At 40.1% G+C, this 16,023-nt stretch overlaps 1 protein-coding gene across 2 annotated transcripts in view; it reads left to right on the plus strand.

Annotated features, from left to right (window-relative positions):
- FUT10 (fucosyltransferase 10) overlaps nucleotides 1–16,023 on the plus strand; it is a 217,208-nt gene that overhangs the window by 171,840 nt on the left and 29,345 nt on the right. For both annotated transcript variants that reach the window (XM_069104925.1, XM_069104926.1), the window contains exon 7: nucleotides 1,291–1,376. In XM_069104925.1, the coding sequence (XP_068961026.1) occupies nucleotides 1,291–1,376 (86 nt within the window). The remainder of the gene's footprint in view (nucleotides 1–1,290; nucleotides 1,377–16,023) is intronic.

Genomic DNA, 16,023 nt, shown 5'->3' on the forward strand with positions numbered 1-16,023 from the left:
TTTTGCTACATCTTTTGCATTTGCCCGATTCTCTTCACTCATACGGCCACCATCCTTCTTCTGGTTCGCCATCCTCTTCCACTTCGGCTATTTTGATGGGCTCCTAATTGGTCCTCCATAATTCTAGAATCTCCCCTTCCACTCCATTTTCTGCATAGTTGTGAAAAGAATCCTCCAAAAGGTCTGATTATGTCGCTCCCTTGATCCAGGATCTTCAGTGGCTCCCTATTGCCACTAGATCAAAATAGCATTTCCTAAGATTATCATCAGAAGTCCTCAAGAATTTGGTTGCCCCCTATCTCTCCAGACTTCCTTTTCATTTCTCATCCTCACATACGCAATGCCCTAGCCAAACTGTCTTACTTGTTGCCAGAGTTTAGCATTCAATCTTCCTCTGAAGTGCCTTTTGTCTCCCATAGCCTGTTGCTAGAGGCCCTCTCTCTTCATCCCTGCCTCTTTCAATCATTAACTTTCTGCAACACAAGTTCCTCCAGATTTATTGAACCTGTTTATATGTATGTGGTATGCCTGGGTAGAATGGAAGGCCCTTGAGTTCAGGCACTATTATTTATTTTTGGCTTTTTCTCTCTAATGCCTTCACATAGTAGGTGTTTAAATTTTTATTGAATTGGATTGGTGTCTCCTTCCTTGTCTAGGACTTTTTTGGTAGAGACCTTAATACACATGTAAAGGATGGAGTTCCACACCCTCATCTCAATTCATGTAATGTGATCACTCCAAAAAAGGAGTTGTTGACTGACTGAAGTGAGTATTGTTTTAAATATGTGAATAAGATGGTTTATACTCAGTGACCTCTGCAGTATAACTCTCTTTGACTGGGTCAAGAAGCACTGGAGTTATTGACTAAGTATACAGACTGATTGTGCCCCCTGGGGGCTTTGAAGAGCAGAGGCATTTCAGCAGTAACTCAGGCTGCAGTCAAGCTTCAAGAGATTCCAGGCTCAGGAGAATCTTGAGAAGATTGACTCTTGTATTTGTTCCAGTGGAGGCAGGGAAAGAGTAGCTTAACTTGTTTCCTCTACCACTACAGTGAGTAATGCTCCTCCTTTCCCACCCCTACCCCTTGGTAAATCACATTATTGGAGAAATTTGATAAGTAGATTTGTACAATATTTCTGAGGTGTAAATGCCACACTGGAAATTTGACAATCAGCTGTTATGAGCCTGTGTGAGCTGGCTTCAGTACACCTATACTTGTAGCTATGTGACCTGGACAACCAGTTTGCTGTCCTGTGATTCTGTGAACAACTCTCTTGGTCTTGTCCACAGATGATCCGGTGGTGTTCTTGGTCAAGGAGAAAGACAGAATTTGAGAGGCTGAAGAGGAGAGGGGCACTACATTTCAAAGTGACCAGGTAACCCATCTTTGTTATACTTCAATAAATGTCTGATTACCATCATCCCATCCACAACAGACACACCAAAGAAAGAGAATAAATATGGCTCCAGGCCACACTGCAGTTGGGAGAGCTGGAAGGATGCCACTCCACAGCTCTTAGGATTCCTGCTATGATCTGAGAGATTTGGGAAATATATGAATAGCACTGGAACTAATCTCAGTAGGAAATCAATGGGCTAGTCAAAGGTTCATCATTCAGTTCTACTAAATTCAACTTCACCTCCAGGTTTGAAACTTTATTGTAATTCAATGAGAAAGAAAAAAGGAAAGCTGAGGTGAAAAATGAAGACAATTGCTGGTAGAGGAGAGGAAAATGTGGCCATGGAATCATAGCTCTTTTTTCAATGCCTGCTTTGCTACTTCACAGATGAAGTAAAACCACATTTTTTCTTTGGATTTCTAGAAGACTTATAAATGAACATTAGCTGTGAGTTTAGGCTACATGTGGGCATCTAACATAGAGATAGCCCCCCCCCCCCCCAATATGTGGCATCTGATCTGGGTTCTGGTCATCCTGTCTCTAGGACATACTACAATTTTCTCTCTTTGGAAGAGTAGAAAGAATGTTGTTCTTACACAACTAGCCTGGGCTGAGGGGTGCCAGAAAGAAGCCAGGATTGCTGTTATAGACCATTTCTCCGGTCTTCTATCTCCAAGAGGGATATTGTTTTATAATTGTCTCTACCTGCCATACCTCCAATACTTGTATCCTAGGATTATGATAAAGGGGTTTAAAATAAAAGCTGTTTTTGTGGTTGCTCCTAAGAACAGGTCATCATATTACCAGCTTAGTTTACCTCCCACCAAACACTCATGTGAAAGACCATCATGAATAGCAATCTGATTTCTTTATCAAAGTAAAAAAGTAAACAGAAATTGTACAGATGAGGAGAATGAATGCATAAGAGTAAGTAAGTTCTTTATCTGGGAGTGAAATTAGATCTGTTACCCCAAGAAGAAATAGAATCATCTCATCATGGAGAATCCTCTCGGCAGATCCCAGGACTGCAAACACTGGAATTCTGGGACATTTTGGGCACGACTTCCCCACATGTCTGTAGCAAAAATAAGATCTGTTCATTCCAAAGTCTAAGTTTACTTTTCTCTCAACATCTTTTCTCAAACTTTTCCCCTCCAGTGTATGCCTACTGTGCATGTATGATATGTCCTCAGAGGTCTCTCAGCTGATATGGAACCACAGCTTCTGTGTATCCAGCAAACAACAGCTCAGAGCCATCCTTCAGGAAAACTGCAGTGGGCTTGGGAAAAACTAGGGTTAGTCACACAAGGAAAGTAGCAGAGTGCTGATGTCGAATTCCACTGCAATTACTTCCAGGAAAAAATATTTTTCAAGCCTATCCTTTTTCTCCCCCTTCCTTTTCCTTTTCTCCTTCCCCTCCTCCTTCCTCCCATGAACATTTTTGGAAGGTCTCTGATTTTGTATAATGGTGACTCATTTCTTAGTGAAATCACTAAGAGATAGAGAATGTGCTAAGATGAAAGCATTATCACTTTTGTCTAGTAGGTATACAGTAGGTATACAGTCTCACATTTCAAACCACAGTCCTCTAAAAAGAAAATATAGATGCATCAGAATCAGTGGACATTAACCAGTTAATTCCATTGCAACATTTATTGATTATGTCAAGGAGAAAGACTCCAATCAATAAGCATTTATTAAGCCTGTAACATATGCCAGATATTGTGTTAGGACATGAGGATTCAGACAAAGTTCTCCCTTTTCCTTCTTCCTTCTCCCCTCCTTCCCTTCTCTATGGAGTGTGTGGTCTAGAGTCAAGAATATCTGAGCTCAAATCCAGTCTCATACACTTACTGTGTCTTGGGCAAGTCACTTAACCTCTGTTTCCCACAATTTCCTCAATTTCCAAATGGGGATAATAATAACATCTACCTCAAAGGGTTGTTGTGAGGATCAAATGAGCTAGAGAAGGCAATGACAAACTGCTCTAGCATCCTTGCCTAGAAAACCCCAAATGGGATCACGGAGAGTTGGACACAACTGAAAAATGACTGAATAATAATGACAAATGTTCCTAGTGCTTAACACAATGCCTGGCACATAGGGCTTGATAAATACTCTTTAGGACAGTCAGGTAACACAATGGATAAGAAGACCCAGGTTCAAGTCTGGCCTCAGACACTTACTCTTGTGGCCCTGGGCAAATCACTTAACTGTTTGCCTCAGTTTCCTTATCTGTAAAATGAACTGGAATATCTTTGTTTCAGTATCTTTGCCAAGAAATCTTCAAATGAGGTCACAAAGAGTTGAACACAACTGAAAAACAGCAGCAACAACAATAACAACAACAAATGCTCTCTGACTTACTGACCAGTTTATAAAAGAGAGCAGAAGGAGTTCCACCTCATATTTCAGCCTTTTCTCTTTTTTTCTTCCCTTTCTCTGCCTTAGACTTCTAGCTTGGGCAAATGATTTCTCTCTCTCCCACCAGCGGCAATGGCCACTTGTAACAGCCATATGTAGTATTGGATGGCATGTGCTTGCCCGGACAAGCCCCCATCTAGAGTCCTTTCACATCACAATTCCTTTCTGCTTCCTTTCCCCTTTAGGTTCCTTTTTCTGAGTGCAAGTGGGTGATTACCAACATGGAGGAAGGCATGTTTCTAGCCTTTGTGGTTATGTCCTGGGTTTTCCTAAATTTCAGAGCTCCTTGTTTTGAGACTTAAATGTCAACTGCTCAGAGAGAACAAATGTCTGCAATAACACGGTATTCAGAAGAATACTGCCAGGATCACCTGCAGAGAACAAATGCCATGCATTGAGGGTCTAGAGGAGCTGGACCTTGCTCATCCCCCAATATCAATTGCTGTGAATTTTCCAGAAGGTTCTTGTGTGCAACAAATGGAATATATCTGTTTACTAGTTCCACAAAGGGTCTTTACCTTCTGGGAGCAATGTAATGAACAATTTTAGTGCCACGGAAGATGGAGAGCTAATCTCAAAGCCAGAAAGATCTGGGTCCATGCTCTGCCTTACTAGACCTAACAGTGCTCTAGACAAATCTCTAAGACTATAGGTTTCAGAGAAGGCACTTGAGGACCTGCACTGATGGAGAGAGTTTCCTCATCTGGAAGTACCTTACATTAGTGAAACCACAGGTCTTATCCCCATTCATATTTCTAGGTTTCCTTTACTCCTTTATGTGTTTCTGGGTCCTTTGCCTCTTATGAAGTTTCTATGGTGGGTTTTTTTTAAGGCTTTCCCAGAAACTGTACCTACCTTGTACATTTGGAGGAGAGGACCCTGTCACCTCCATTTGGGGACACTCTATACAAAAGCTCTCTGCATCCAGAGAAAGAACTGCTAAGCAGAAGTATGTGCAGAATAATTTTAGATATATATGCACCTATTTGTGTCTAATGGTAGCCATCGCTAGGGTGGGGGGGAGAAGAAAAAAAAGAAAAATAAGAAATTTACATGATAATTTCATGTGTTTGAGAGGAATGGTGAGTGGTGCATAGGGGATTTGTGGTTTCATGTGCAGTCATCTTTTTTATTGTACTGTTATGGAAATGCTTGCTCCATTCCATAAATTAAAAACAAAATAATAATAATAGTAACAGTAGTAATAAAGCTCCAACATATTTTTAAAAGAGATAACTCCCGGAGAAATCCAGGTGGAAAAATGAATGAGCTGGCTCCTTAGTATCAAAACAAATCTGAGTGCAACATCCCTTAGAAGGGTGTCCTTGGGCTGGAGGTTTCACTAATGAAACTCTGTGGACTTCATTGCTAGAAACTTTATCCCTTAACCATACAATATGAGAGTAGAAATACCAATTCTCTGCTGGCTATTTTTGGTTATTTAGGGTTTCTTTTCTAGTATGTTTTCTTTGTGAAAATGTTTTTCATCTGGCTTTTTTTTCTCACTTGAATTTCCTTCTTTTTTCTACTACAAACTGATAGTTGAAAGCCGTTGTGTTAATTCTATGTAAATCAACTGACTTGAGGTCTTGTGCTTTGTGTCTAGATTGTGCTGGATGGGAAGGGACAAAGGAGAAGCAGCTTTGCAGTATGGCTGCACTCTGGCAGTGTATCTTGCCTTGAGTCTGTGTTTCTCCGGTTGCAGCTGGCTCCTCGACATGTACTCCAGAGCCCATTAAAATTTTAGGAAACGAAGAGATTTCCTTCCAGGCTTCAGAGGAATGTTTATATTCATCCAAATGGGCTAAGGAGGGTGGATGAACTGAAGACCAGAAGACCCAGGTCCAATTCTTGGCAATGACACTTAGCTGCCTGACTCTAGTCAAGTCTTCACTTTTCTGAGCTCCATATTCTCTTCTGGAGAAAAGGATTATTCTCTTTGTGCTCTTTCCCTTCCTCCCTGGGTGGTTGTGAATGAGGAGCTTTGTAAGATCTGAAAGCACCATACAGATGTGAGCCACAGTTACCTTTAACAAGAATAATAATAATAACCCTGAATAGGTCACATACCCACGAGTTGAGCAAGATCAAAAGAGAAAGCAAATGTAAAGTGTACTGCAAACCTTAAATCACTGTATAAATGCTAGGTCTTGCAAACAGTTTTCCCTTTGATATAATTTGAAGGCAAACTGAGGCCTGTTGCCACCCTCCCACAGCACACCGTCTCTACAAAATTTCTCCATAGTTATTGAAATATTGATCACTGGGAATGAGCATTCCTTTGGACTAAAATTGTATGTGTGTCTGTATACGTATACACACACATATATACATATATTTTTATGTATATAAACAAATGCACACATAAGCACACATATATGTGTATACACACATATCTACAAGTTTCTTGTTAAAATGCAAACATGATTGGCTGGGATGATCTGTAAATCTATTTTTAAAAATTCTGCCTCTCTGCCTTACTACTCCCTCTCCCTCTCCCTCTCCCTTCCCTCTCCCCCTCTCCCTCTCCCTTTTCCTCTCTCTCTCTCCCTCTCTCTCTCCCTATCTCTCTCTCTCTCCCTCTCCTCCCTTTCCTTTTTCCTCTCTCTCTCCTCTCTCCCCCCTCCCTCTCTCTCTTTCCCTTTCCTTCCCCCCTTTCCCCCCTTCCCCTCTCCTTCTCCCTCTCCTTCCACCTTTCCCTCTCCCTCCCCACTACAGAGTCTATCTGCTCTGTACTGTTGCACATGGTGACCAGATTGAGTCCTGGAGGAGCCTGCCATCTAATGAGAGGAGTTAGACCTCTTTTTCTTCCATTCTGTCTTTTCACAGCCCCACCTTGGCATCCCAGAATCAAGTTACTTAAAGCTTTGGTTTGACTCACATTCAGGGTCTTCACAAAAGAGGCTTAAGCTTCACAAAGAAGCTTAAGGTGCAATGCCAATAAGATATGGGGCAGGTATTTATATCATCTAGACAAAAGAAAGGCTGAACATGAAAGTCACTCAAGGCATTCATCAACAAGGAAAAGATAAGCTAAAAATGTGGTAATAATGTGTGCTCTGGAGCACTGAGCCTGGAGCCAGGAAGACCTGAAGTCCAGTCCAGCCTTGGATGCTTGCTAGATATGTGAGCCTGTTTGCCTCAGTTTCCTCATCTGTAAAATGAGCCAGAGGAGGAAATAGAAAACTGCCCCAGTATCTTTGCCAAGAAAACCCAAATGGGGTCAATGAAGAGTCAGACATGATTGGAATGACTAAACAACTAATATCTCCTCTCACTCTTGTCTGGGAAGTGGAGACTTAAACATGTCAGCCCAGAAAGCATTTTCTGAGGTTGTTGAATAGGTACTTTACTTTTCACCCTGCCTTTGCACTGTTCTTCTCACAGTGAGCATCTTCTGGTCCTAGAGCCCAGGGATTGATCTCATCTTCTGCCTGGCACTCTTCTTCTCCAACAGAACTGGAGTAGTTGCTGGTATTCCTCTTAACACCAATTAAGAACACAGGATCTCTAGACTCCCCCCGCAAGTTATGGACTTACTTCCACATTTGGACAGGCCTATCTTAAGATATATATGGTCAGTCCCCCAGGTTCGAACAAAGCAAAAAAAAAAAAAAAGGAAGGAAGGAAAGAATGGAATGGAAGCAGTGAACCAGATTCAAGCTTGCCTAGCTGAAATAATAGCCCCTCCAGCTCTCATAGGACAGTAATCAATGTACTGCCAGTATGGAGAAGGGTCACCATTCCCACACCCTTCACAAGAAGTCTCTTGATGTCATTTGCAGGGTAGAAGGAAGAGAGAAACATATTTGAAGTCGCTTCCTTTTTAAAGATCCACCCAGTCATTGGTGCTTTTTGCTTCCTGACCATTTGTCCCCAAAACACCAAAATGCTTCTGCCCTGTCAAACGTGACCTTAGGGAAGGAACCAGGGATTTCATCATCCTGGAGATTTGTGGGTACTGACTTAGCACACCTGGTGAGTTGGAAGCAGTTGGTGTTTCTTTGCCTACACCCTATATATTAATAACTATAAGTCTCTTGACATAGATTAGTTTATTAGATAACTGCCTCCTCAGAAAGGAGAGAGCAGGACCATGGAGAAACGGAGCACAGACATGTTTTAAAGAGGAATAGGGTAATGACTGGGGGAAGGGAAAAGAACCAAAACACAGTCAACCTGTTGGAGGTATATTATGGTAAAGTGGGTAGATTGGGAGATTTTGAGTTGGAAGACCTCATTTGGAATTCTGACTCACTCCTACACCTACTGTATAACTCTAGACAAGTCACTTTCACTTTCTAGGACTTAACTGCACATTCCATAAAGCCAATACTATAACTTCTCTTTTCTCATGGCCTCTTTCCTTTTTGATAATCTGTGATGGTATGTACTATGCCAGAAATATCTCTGATTTTGAGAGGTAAAGTTTTATATTCAGTTGATCTAACTCTAGAGTTTGTTGATAGTAAATAAAAGAATTGTAAACATATTCCTTCTTGCAAGTGAAATACAAGAAGACATGGGAATTCTGTGCCCTGATCATTTGTTGATTCCTATCTTTGATGAACTAGGGAAATGAAAGCCCACATGTAATTACTTCCAGGAAGGATAGCTCCATCCAGACAAAGGTCAATTCTTAGATGGCACCCTGCTGTTAGGGGCTGTGTGAATTTATATTTAAGGAGAAAAAAGCAACTAAAGTCAGGGTTGTGCTGGAGCCAGATTAAATGTGCTCCTGAGAGCTGATTGGAAATTTTCATTGTGAACATTTATAGCTCAGAAATAGGCAAATGCTATAGATTGGGGCTTGGTTCATTGCTTCGTTGATTGTCTAGACATAAGCAAGTGAAGGAGGAAAATGTAAATAATACAGATTAATCATATATTCTATTTTCTTAGAGAAATTGCCATTAAGAATTTTCTTTTTGTTTTTGCCTTTTGGAGGGCAATTGGGGTTAAGCAAATTGCCCAAGGTTACATGGCTAGTTTTTTTGTGTAGGTGTTAAGTGTCTGAGGCAGAACCAAACTTGGGTCCTCCTGACTCTGGGGCCGGTGCTTTACTCACCTTGCTGCCCCCTTTTTTTTTTTGTTTTAAAAATATATTTACTTAATATTTTATTTCCCATCAATTACATGTAAATACAATTTTAACTTTCATAAAAAAAATTAAGTTCAAATTCTCTGCCTCCTTCCCTTTCCTCCACCTCATTGAAAAGGCACGCAGTTTGATACATGTTATACATGTGCAGTAATGTCAAACATTTCCATATTAATCATGTCATGAAAGAAAACATAAGCTGAAAAAAAGATAGAAATTTTTAAAAAGTGTGCTTCAATTTATATTCAGACTTTTTCTCTGGAGACAGTTCTTTTTCTGCAGATAGATAGCATTTCTCATCATAAGTCCTTTGGAATTGTCTTGGATCATTGTATTGCTGAGAATAGCTGAGTCATTCATGGTTGATCCTTCTACAGCATTGTTGTTACTGTGTACAGTGTTTTCTTGGTTCTGCTTATTTCACTTTGTATCAGTGCATGTTGGTCTTTCCAGGTTTTTCTGAGATCATCCTGCTCGCTATTTCTTATGGCACAATAGTATTCCATCACAATCATATACCACAACTTGGTTAGCCATTCCTCAATTGATGGATATCCCCTCAAATTCCAATTCTTTGCCACTGCTAAAAGAATTGCTACAATATTTTTGTACATATAGGTCCTTTTCCTTTTTTGTTTTAATATTTTGGGGATACAGACATAGTAGAGGAATGCAGAGTCAAAAGGTATGTGTAGTTTTATGACCCTTTGGGCATGCTTCCAAATTGCTCTCAGAATGATTGAATCACTTCACAATTCCACTAACAGTGCATTAGTGTCTCAGTTTTCCTATATAACACCCAAAATTTATCATTCTCTTTTTCTGTCACATTAGCTAATCTGATAACTGTGGGATACTATATTAGAGTTGTTTTAATTTACATTTTTCTAATCAGTAGTAATTTAAAGAATTTTTTTATTTGACTATGCATAACTTTGATTACTTCATCTGAAAGCTGCCTGTTCATATCCTTTGACCATTTATTAATTGGAGAATGACTTGTATTCTTATAAATTTGACACCATTTTCCATATATTTAGGAAATGAAGTTTTTTTAACAGAGAAACTTGCTATAAACATTTTTTTCACAGTTATAATTACTATTTTCTCCATCCTATTTCCCCCATTTTTCTTACTCTCTCTCCTTTCATTCTGTCCCTCCTCAAAAATGTTTTGCTTCTGACTACCACTTTCCTCAATCTGTCTTTCCTTCTATCTTCACCCCTCTCCTTCTCTTATCTCCTTCCCCTGAAACTTTCCTGTAAGATAAGATAGATTTCTATACCCAACTGAGTATGTATGCTATTCATTCTTTGAGACAATTCTGATGAGTGTAAGGTTCAAGCACTCCTCCCCACCAGCCCCTCCATGTAAAAGCTCTTTTGCACCTCATTTATGTGAGAGAATTTATCCCATTCCACCTCTCCCTTTCCCATTCTCTCAGTGCATTCCTCATTCTCACTTCCCAATTTTTTTTTAGATATCATCCTATCATATTCAAGTCACACTCATGCCCTCCTTTTAACTACTCTAATAATAAGAAAGTTCTTAAGAGTTACAAATATCATCTTCCCATGTAGGAAGGCAAACAGCTCAAACTTATTGAATCCTTTATGATTTTTCCTTCCTGTTTATCTTTTTGTGTTTCTCTTGAGTATTGTGTTTGAAAGTCAAAGTTTCTATTCAGCTCTGGCCTTTTATCAGAAATGCTTGAAAGTCCTATATTTCATTGAATATACATTTCCCCCCTGAAGGATTATACTCAGTTTTTCTGGGTAGGTGATTCTTTGTTGTAATCCTAGCTCTTTTACTCTCCAAAAATCCTAGCTCTTTTACTCTCCAAAAAATACTCTCCCAAGCCCTCAGATCCTTTAATGTAAAAGCTGCTAAGTCTTGTGTTATCTTGACTGTGGCTCCACAATATTTGAATTGTTTCTTTCTGGCTGCTTGCAATATTTTCTCCTTGACCTGGGAGTTCTGAAATTTGGCTATAATATTCCTGGAAATTTTCATTTTGGGATCTCTTTTAGTAGGTGATTGATGGATTTTTTTCCATTTCACCTTTGGTTCTAGAATATCAGTGCAGTTTTCCATGATAATTTCTTGAGAGACAATGTCTAGGCTTGTTTAAAAAAATTTTGACTTTAGTTACTTAACCCCAATTGCTTAAAAAAATTTTTTTGACTTTAAGGTAGTCCAATAATTCTTAAATTATCTCTCTTGGATCTATTTTGCATGTCATTGTTTTTCCAATGAAATATTTCACATTTTTTTCCATTAAAAATAATTTTGTTTGGGGCAGCCAGGTGGCTCAGTGAGTAAGAGCACCAGCTCCAGTGTCGGGATGACCTGGGGATCAAATCTGGGCTCAGATACTCAGCACCTCACCCAGAAATAACTGGCTGTGTAACCTTGAGCAAGTTACTTAACCCCAATTGCTTAAAAAAATCATAAAAAATAATTTTGTTTTATTGTTTCTTGATGTCTCATGGAGTCATTAGTTTCCACTTGCCCAATTCTAATTTTTAAGGAATGCTTTTCTTTGGTGAGCATTTTACCTCCTCCTCCATTTAACCAATTCTGATTTTTAAGGATTTCTTGTCAGTGAATTCTTGTACATCTTTTGCCATGTTGCCAAGTTTACTTTTTAAGACATTCATCTATTTGTTGAATTTTTATGCTTCTTTTACCATGTGACCTACTCTGTTTTTTTAATGTTACTTTCTTTATTATTTTCTCCTTTACCAAGCTGTTGTCCCTCCCCCCACCCCTGCCCATGATTTTCTTGTGTTATTCTCTTTTCCAATTTTGCCTGACCTCTCTTATTTGACCTCTTTCAGGATTTTTTATTTTTTAGCCTGAAGTCAATTCACGTTTTTCTTTGAGTCTTTGAATGTATCAGTTTTGACTTTGTTGTCTTCTTCAGAGTTTATATTTTGATTTACCCCGTAACCACGGTGATTTTCTGTAGTCAGGTGTTTCTGGTGTTGCTGTTGTTGTTTGCTCACTTTCCCAGTCTGTTTCTTGGTTTTTAACTTTATACTAAAGTTGGACTCTGCCCCCAGGGGGAGGAGGCACTTACATGCTTCAAGTTTTTTGTGCAGCTGTTTCTCAGAGATAATTCTGGGGGATTGTAAGCTTTCAGTTCTTCCAAGATGGTAGGATCTAAGGTGAGATGTGTTTACCACTCTCCTGGCCTGTTCTCTAGTTTGTGAGTCACCATGAGCACTCCTGGAACTGTGACCCGGGTCCCTGCTCCCTTGAAGCCACAAGCCCTGATGTGGTAGTGCTCTCCCTCACCCCAGTACTGTGACCCAGATTTGAGCAGGGCAATGCAAGAGTCCTACATCCAGTGCCAGTGAAGGGCCCCCTGTAATCTCCTTCTGACTAGTTGTCAGCTATATCAGCAATGCAATATTCACAATGCCTACAGCAGTTGTAAATATGCTGATGTGGTTATCAATCACAAAATATATCAGGCTTTCTATATGGGCGATAAAGCTGGAACATTTATTAAAATACCAAAAGACTGAGTCCCCAAACCAGAAAGTCAAAGCCATCAGAGTAGTTATGAAATTGGCACAGGTAGATAAAGAAGAAAGCACCCACATTCTCAAGCCTTTAAAACAGAACAGGCTACCTCAGGCAAAGGTCCTCCTCTCCCCTCTCACAGCAACCACCCAGCGTCCAGGAAGCATGCTCCCAGTAGCCCCGGCCCCTGGCAGTCCTCAGCAGGGGTCCTTAGCAGAGATTCTGGCTGGCTCAAAAAGGGGTTCGCACCTCCACCTCCACCTCCACCTTGGCCACTACCGCTACCGCTGCCTGCTGCCTCTGCTGCTGCTGCCACTGCCGTCGCCACCACTCCTAGCCACTGCAGGAACTCTTGCTTGGCTTGGGCTTCCTCTTGCCCCACCCCTTCCTGCTACGTCAGCAAGTCCAATGGGGCATGGAAGATCTTTAAATCCCATAACCCTTACATTAGCCCCCTTACCCTCTGTGGGCTGAGACCTCTGGAATCCTCTGGGGCTGTCAGGGATTTAGTCACTTCCCAAGGCCTGATGCCGATTTTCTGGGGCTGTGCTTTGTGCTCCATTCTCACCCCAGTTAGACAGAACTTTCTTGCTGACTTTCTAGGTTGTCTTGTGTTGGAAGATTGTTTCATCCCATCCTTTTGGGGGTTCCACCACTCCAAGAGTTGTTTTGAGGCATTGTTTCAAGTTTTTTGGAGGGGAATTTGGGAAAGCCCAGGTGAATCTCTGCCTTTGTTTTGCCATTTTGGTTTTGCCTCCTGCCCCTCTTAAACATTTTTCATCACACCTCTCTGGAACTCTTTGCAAATGCATCAGTTATAAGCAGACCTCAGGCCTGCTTATTTGCCTATTGTGAGCAGGTTTGATAAGCTTAGGGGACTTTGTCAAATTACTGTGATTGTCATTATATGCACTGATGGATCTGCATTAATCACTGTAGCTTTCTCTCTGATAGCTTTTCTTCCTACCCTGGAAGGAGCTCTGTCTAAATGGTCTGTAACAACTTTTTTTTTCTTTTTTGGAGGGAGGAGGGCAGGGCAATTGGGGTTAAGTGACTTGCCCGAGGTCACAGAGCTAGTAAGTGTTAAGTGTCTGAGGCCTGATTTGAACTCAGGTCCTCCTGACTCCATGGCCAGTGCTCTATTCACTGCACCACCTAGCCACCGCTCTGCAACAACTTCTGAAAGGGAACTAGACACACTAAAGGGAGAATTGAGTGAGCCTTGAATGTGCAACACCTTGGCTCCATGCTGGCTCAGATTTTCCTCAACTTTTCCTAGTCAACTTATTTGATAATGCTTCTGAATGGTTCTGGCTTGGTTTGGTGTAGAGCCTCTTGGCAATCTACTCATGTTCTGTTGGGATCCAAGTTTAATTACTAATGAGGCTTCTCTATGACCTTGTGTAATAGCTCCCTGATTGTCCTATTTGATATGGCCTTGTAAAAACAATGTCCAAATGAGCCAGGAGAAATATTTCCAGGTCCTTGGGACTTTTAGCTAGCTTAGTGTCCATGGGACATAGCCCAGATATATTTGAGAGATACCAAAGGAGGATGTATAGTGAACCAATCCAAGCTCCAAACATTTCCTTAATCTGGTTCTGTCTCTGTTAGAGCTCAGATAACACTTTGAAAATGAAGTAGCTCATTTCCTCTGTCATTTTTGTACATTGTGTTTTGGGCAGGCCAAGCACAATAAAATGCAATACAAAGTCATAAAGATTCTATTAGCATTTGATTAGCCACAGGCAAGTCAAACTCTAGGGAAACTTCTCTTGTGATGTAATAGAGCTAGAAGGGTTTTTTTTCCCCCCACCTCAGACAGGGAGGAAAGTACAGAGAAAAACCATTTACAAAGTTAATTAGCTTTCAAGACTCCCATTAACCCCAAAGCCCACTCAGGTATGGGCTATGATCAAATAAAATTTTAAATTATAAATGTAATAACCATCAGCAAAATCAAATAATCAAATAAATGTACAAACCAAGTGGTGAAACAATATAAGACCTTTAGTACTTAGGAAGGTAGAAGCAAATGAATGAAGAGAAAACAAGAAAACCAAAATATATTTTCCTTTATGTCACCTTCCTGAATTGGCTGAAGTTCTGCACCTTCCCTCCCTTCTCCCTCCCTTCCCATTCTTCCTTCCTTCCTTCCTTCCTTCCTTCCTTTCTTCCTTCCTTCCTTCCTTCCTTCCTTCCTTCCTTCCTTCCTTCCTTCCTTCCTTCATTCCTTCCTTGTCTATATATATATATATATATATGGTCCTTTTTTGTTAGTTTCACTTTGCATTATTTTATACAAGTCTTTCCATATTTTCTTCTTTGCTGCATATTTATTAGTTTTGATGGAATCATAAAATTTCCATGACTTTAATGTACTTTGATAGAATAGAAGGTCCTTGAGGTCAATGATTGTGTTTCATATTTGTCTTTCCATCTTAGCACAGGGCTCAGCAGTTAATATAGATTCATTAAATTTAAGTATTAGTAATTTTTAATGACTTTATCCTACCAATTACAATTGTGTTACTACAATTAGAGTAGCTATAACTACACAATATGTTATTAATGCCACTTTTTAATAATAGAGTCTTTTGGATCACAGTTAAAAGAGATGCTAAGATATTATTAGGTGATTTTGATGAACTATTTCAGGGAAAGTACTTAGCTGAGATTTGTTGGAGTGCTTTTTTTAAGGAAATGTTTATTGTGTCAAAACAAAATAAAATATATAATTTTTGTAAAGCTGCTGAGAACTTCATGCTTATTAAGGCTTTCCACAGTTACCAAATGCCAATCTTGAACACGGAATAGAGAAGTCGTTAGTTCAAATCTGACTTCAGACACTTACTAGACAAATGACCCATAGCAAGTCATTGAACCTCTATTTGACTTAGTTTTTCATCAGTAAAATGGGGATAATAATAGTACTTACCTCTCAGCATTGTTGAGAAGAAAAAATGCAATAATATTTATAAAATGCTTTGAAAATCTTAAAGATATATAAATGCTAGCTAGTACCTGTTCTGAATAATTTCTTGGATTCCCTTGAGTTTGGATTAAGTACTTTGTAACTCAAACTAAATAAATGTGAACTATCATTATGGAAGGGCATGGGGCCAAATCCCATTCAGGCTTGGACCAGTGATATCTACATACAAAGGGACCAGTAATGCAACTAGGTAGGGCAGTAGAGACATTGCTATCTGGGCTTGGTGGTCTTATGTTTTCTTCACTCACTTTTCTATACAAGAAACCAAAAGAGACTTTGGGTTTAACAAATGAGAGGACCCCTTCCCCCCAAATGTTTGGTAATTGTTAGACAAATAGGCATTGTGTGGTTTGGAGCCCAACCTTAAAGAATAATATTGGGGAGCATAGGGGAAATCGCCATAAGTTAGGTTGAGGTCTCTGATGGTAAAGTCCAAGCTCAGAATCATGTCAAGAAATCCCAAGGAAAGACTCAGCCTTAAGGGCCCTAGTGCACTGGGGTCTTCCTTCTCTGTGCTTTGCACCTGGGGCTGGAAAGCTGCTAAGTCCAAGCTCAGAATCATGTCAAGAAAT

This window comes from Petaurus breviceps, unplaced genomic scaffold (assembly GCF_028583685.1).
Source record: "Petaurus breviceps papuanus isolate PSGF00001 unplaced genomic scaffold, PetGlider_PUasm1.0 689, whole genome shotgun sequence".
In the NCBI taxonomy this organism is placed as follows: domain Eukaryota; kingdom Metazoa; phylum Chordata; class Mammalia; order Diprotodontia; family Petauridae; genus Petaurus; species Petaurus breviceps.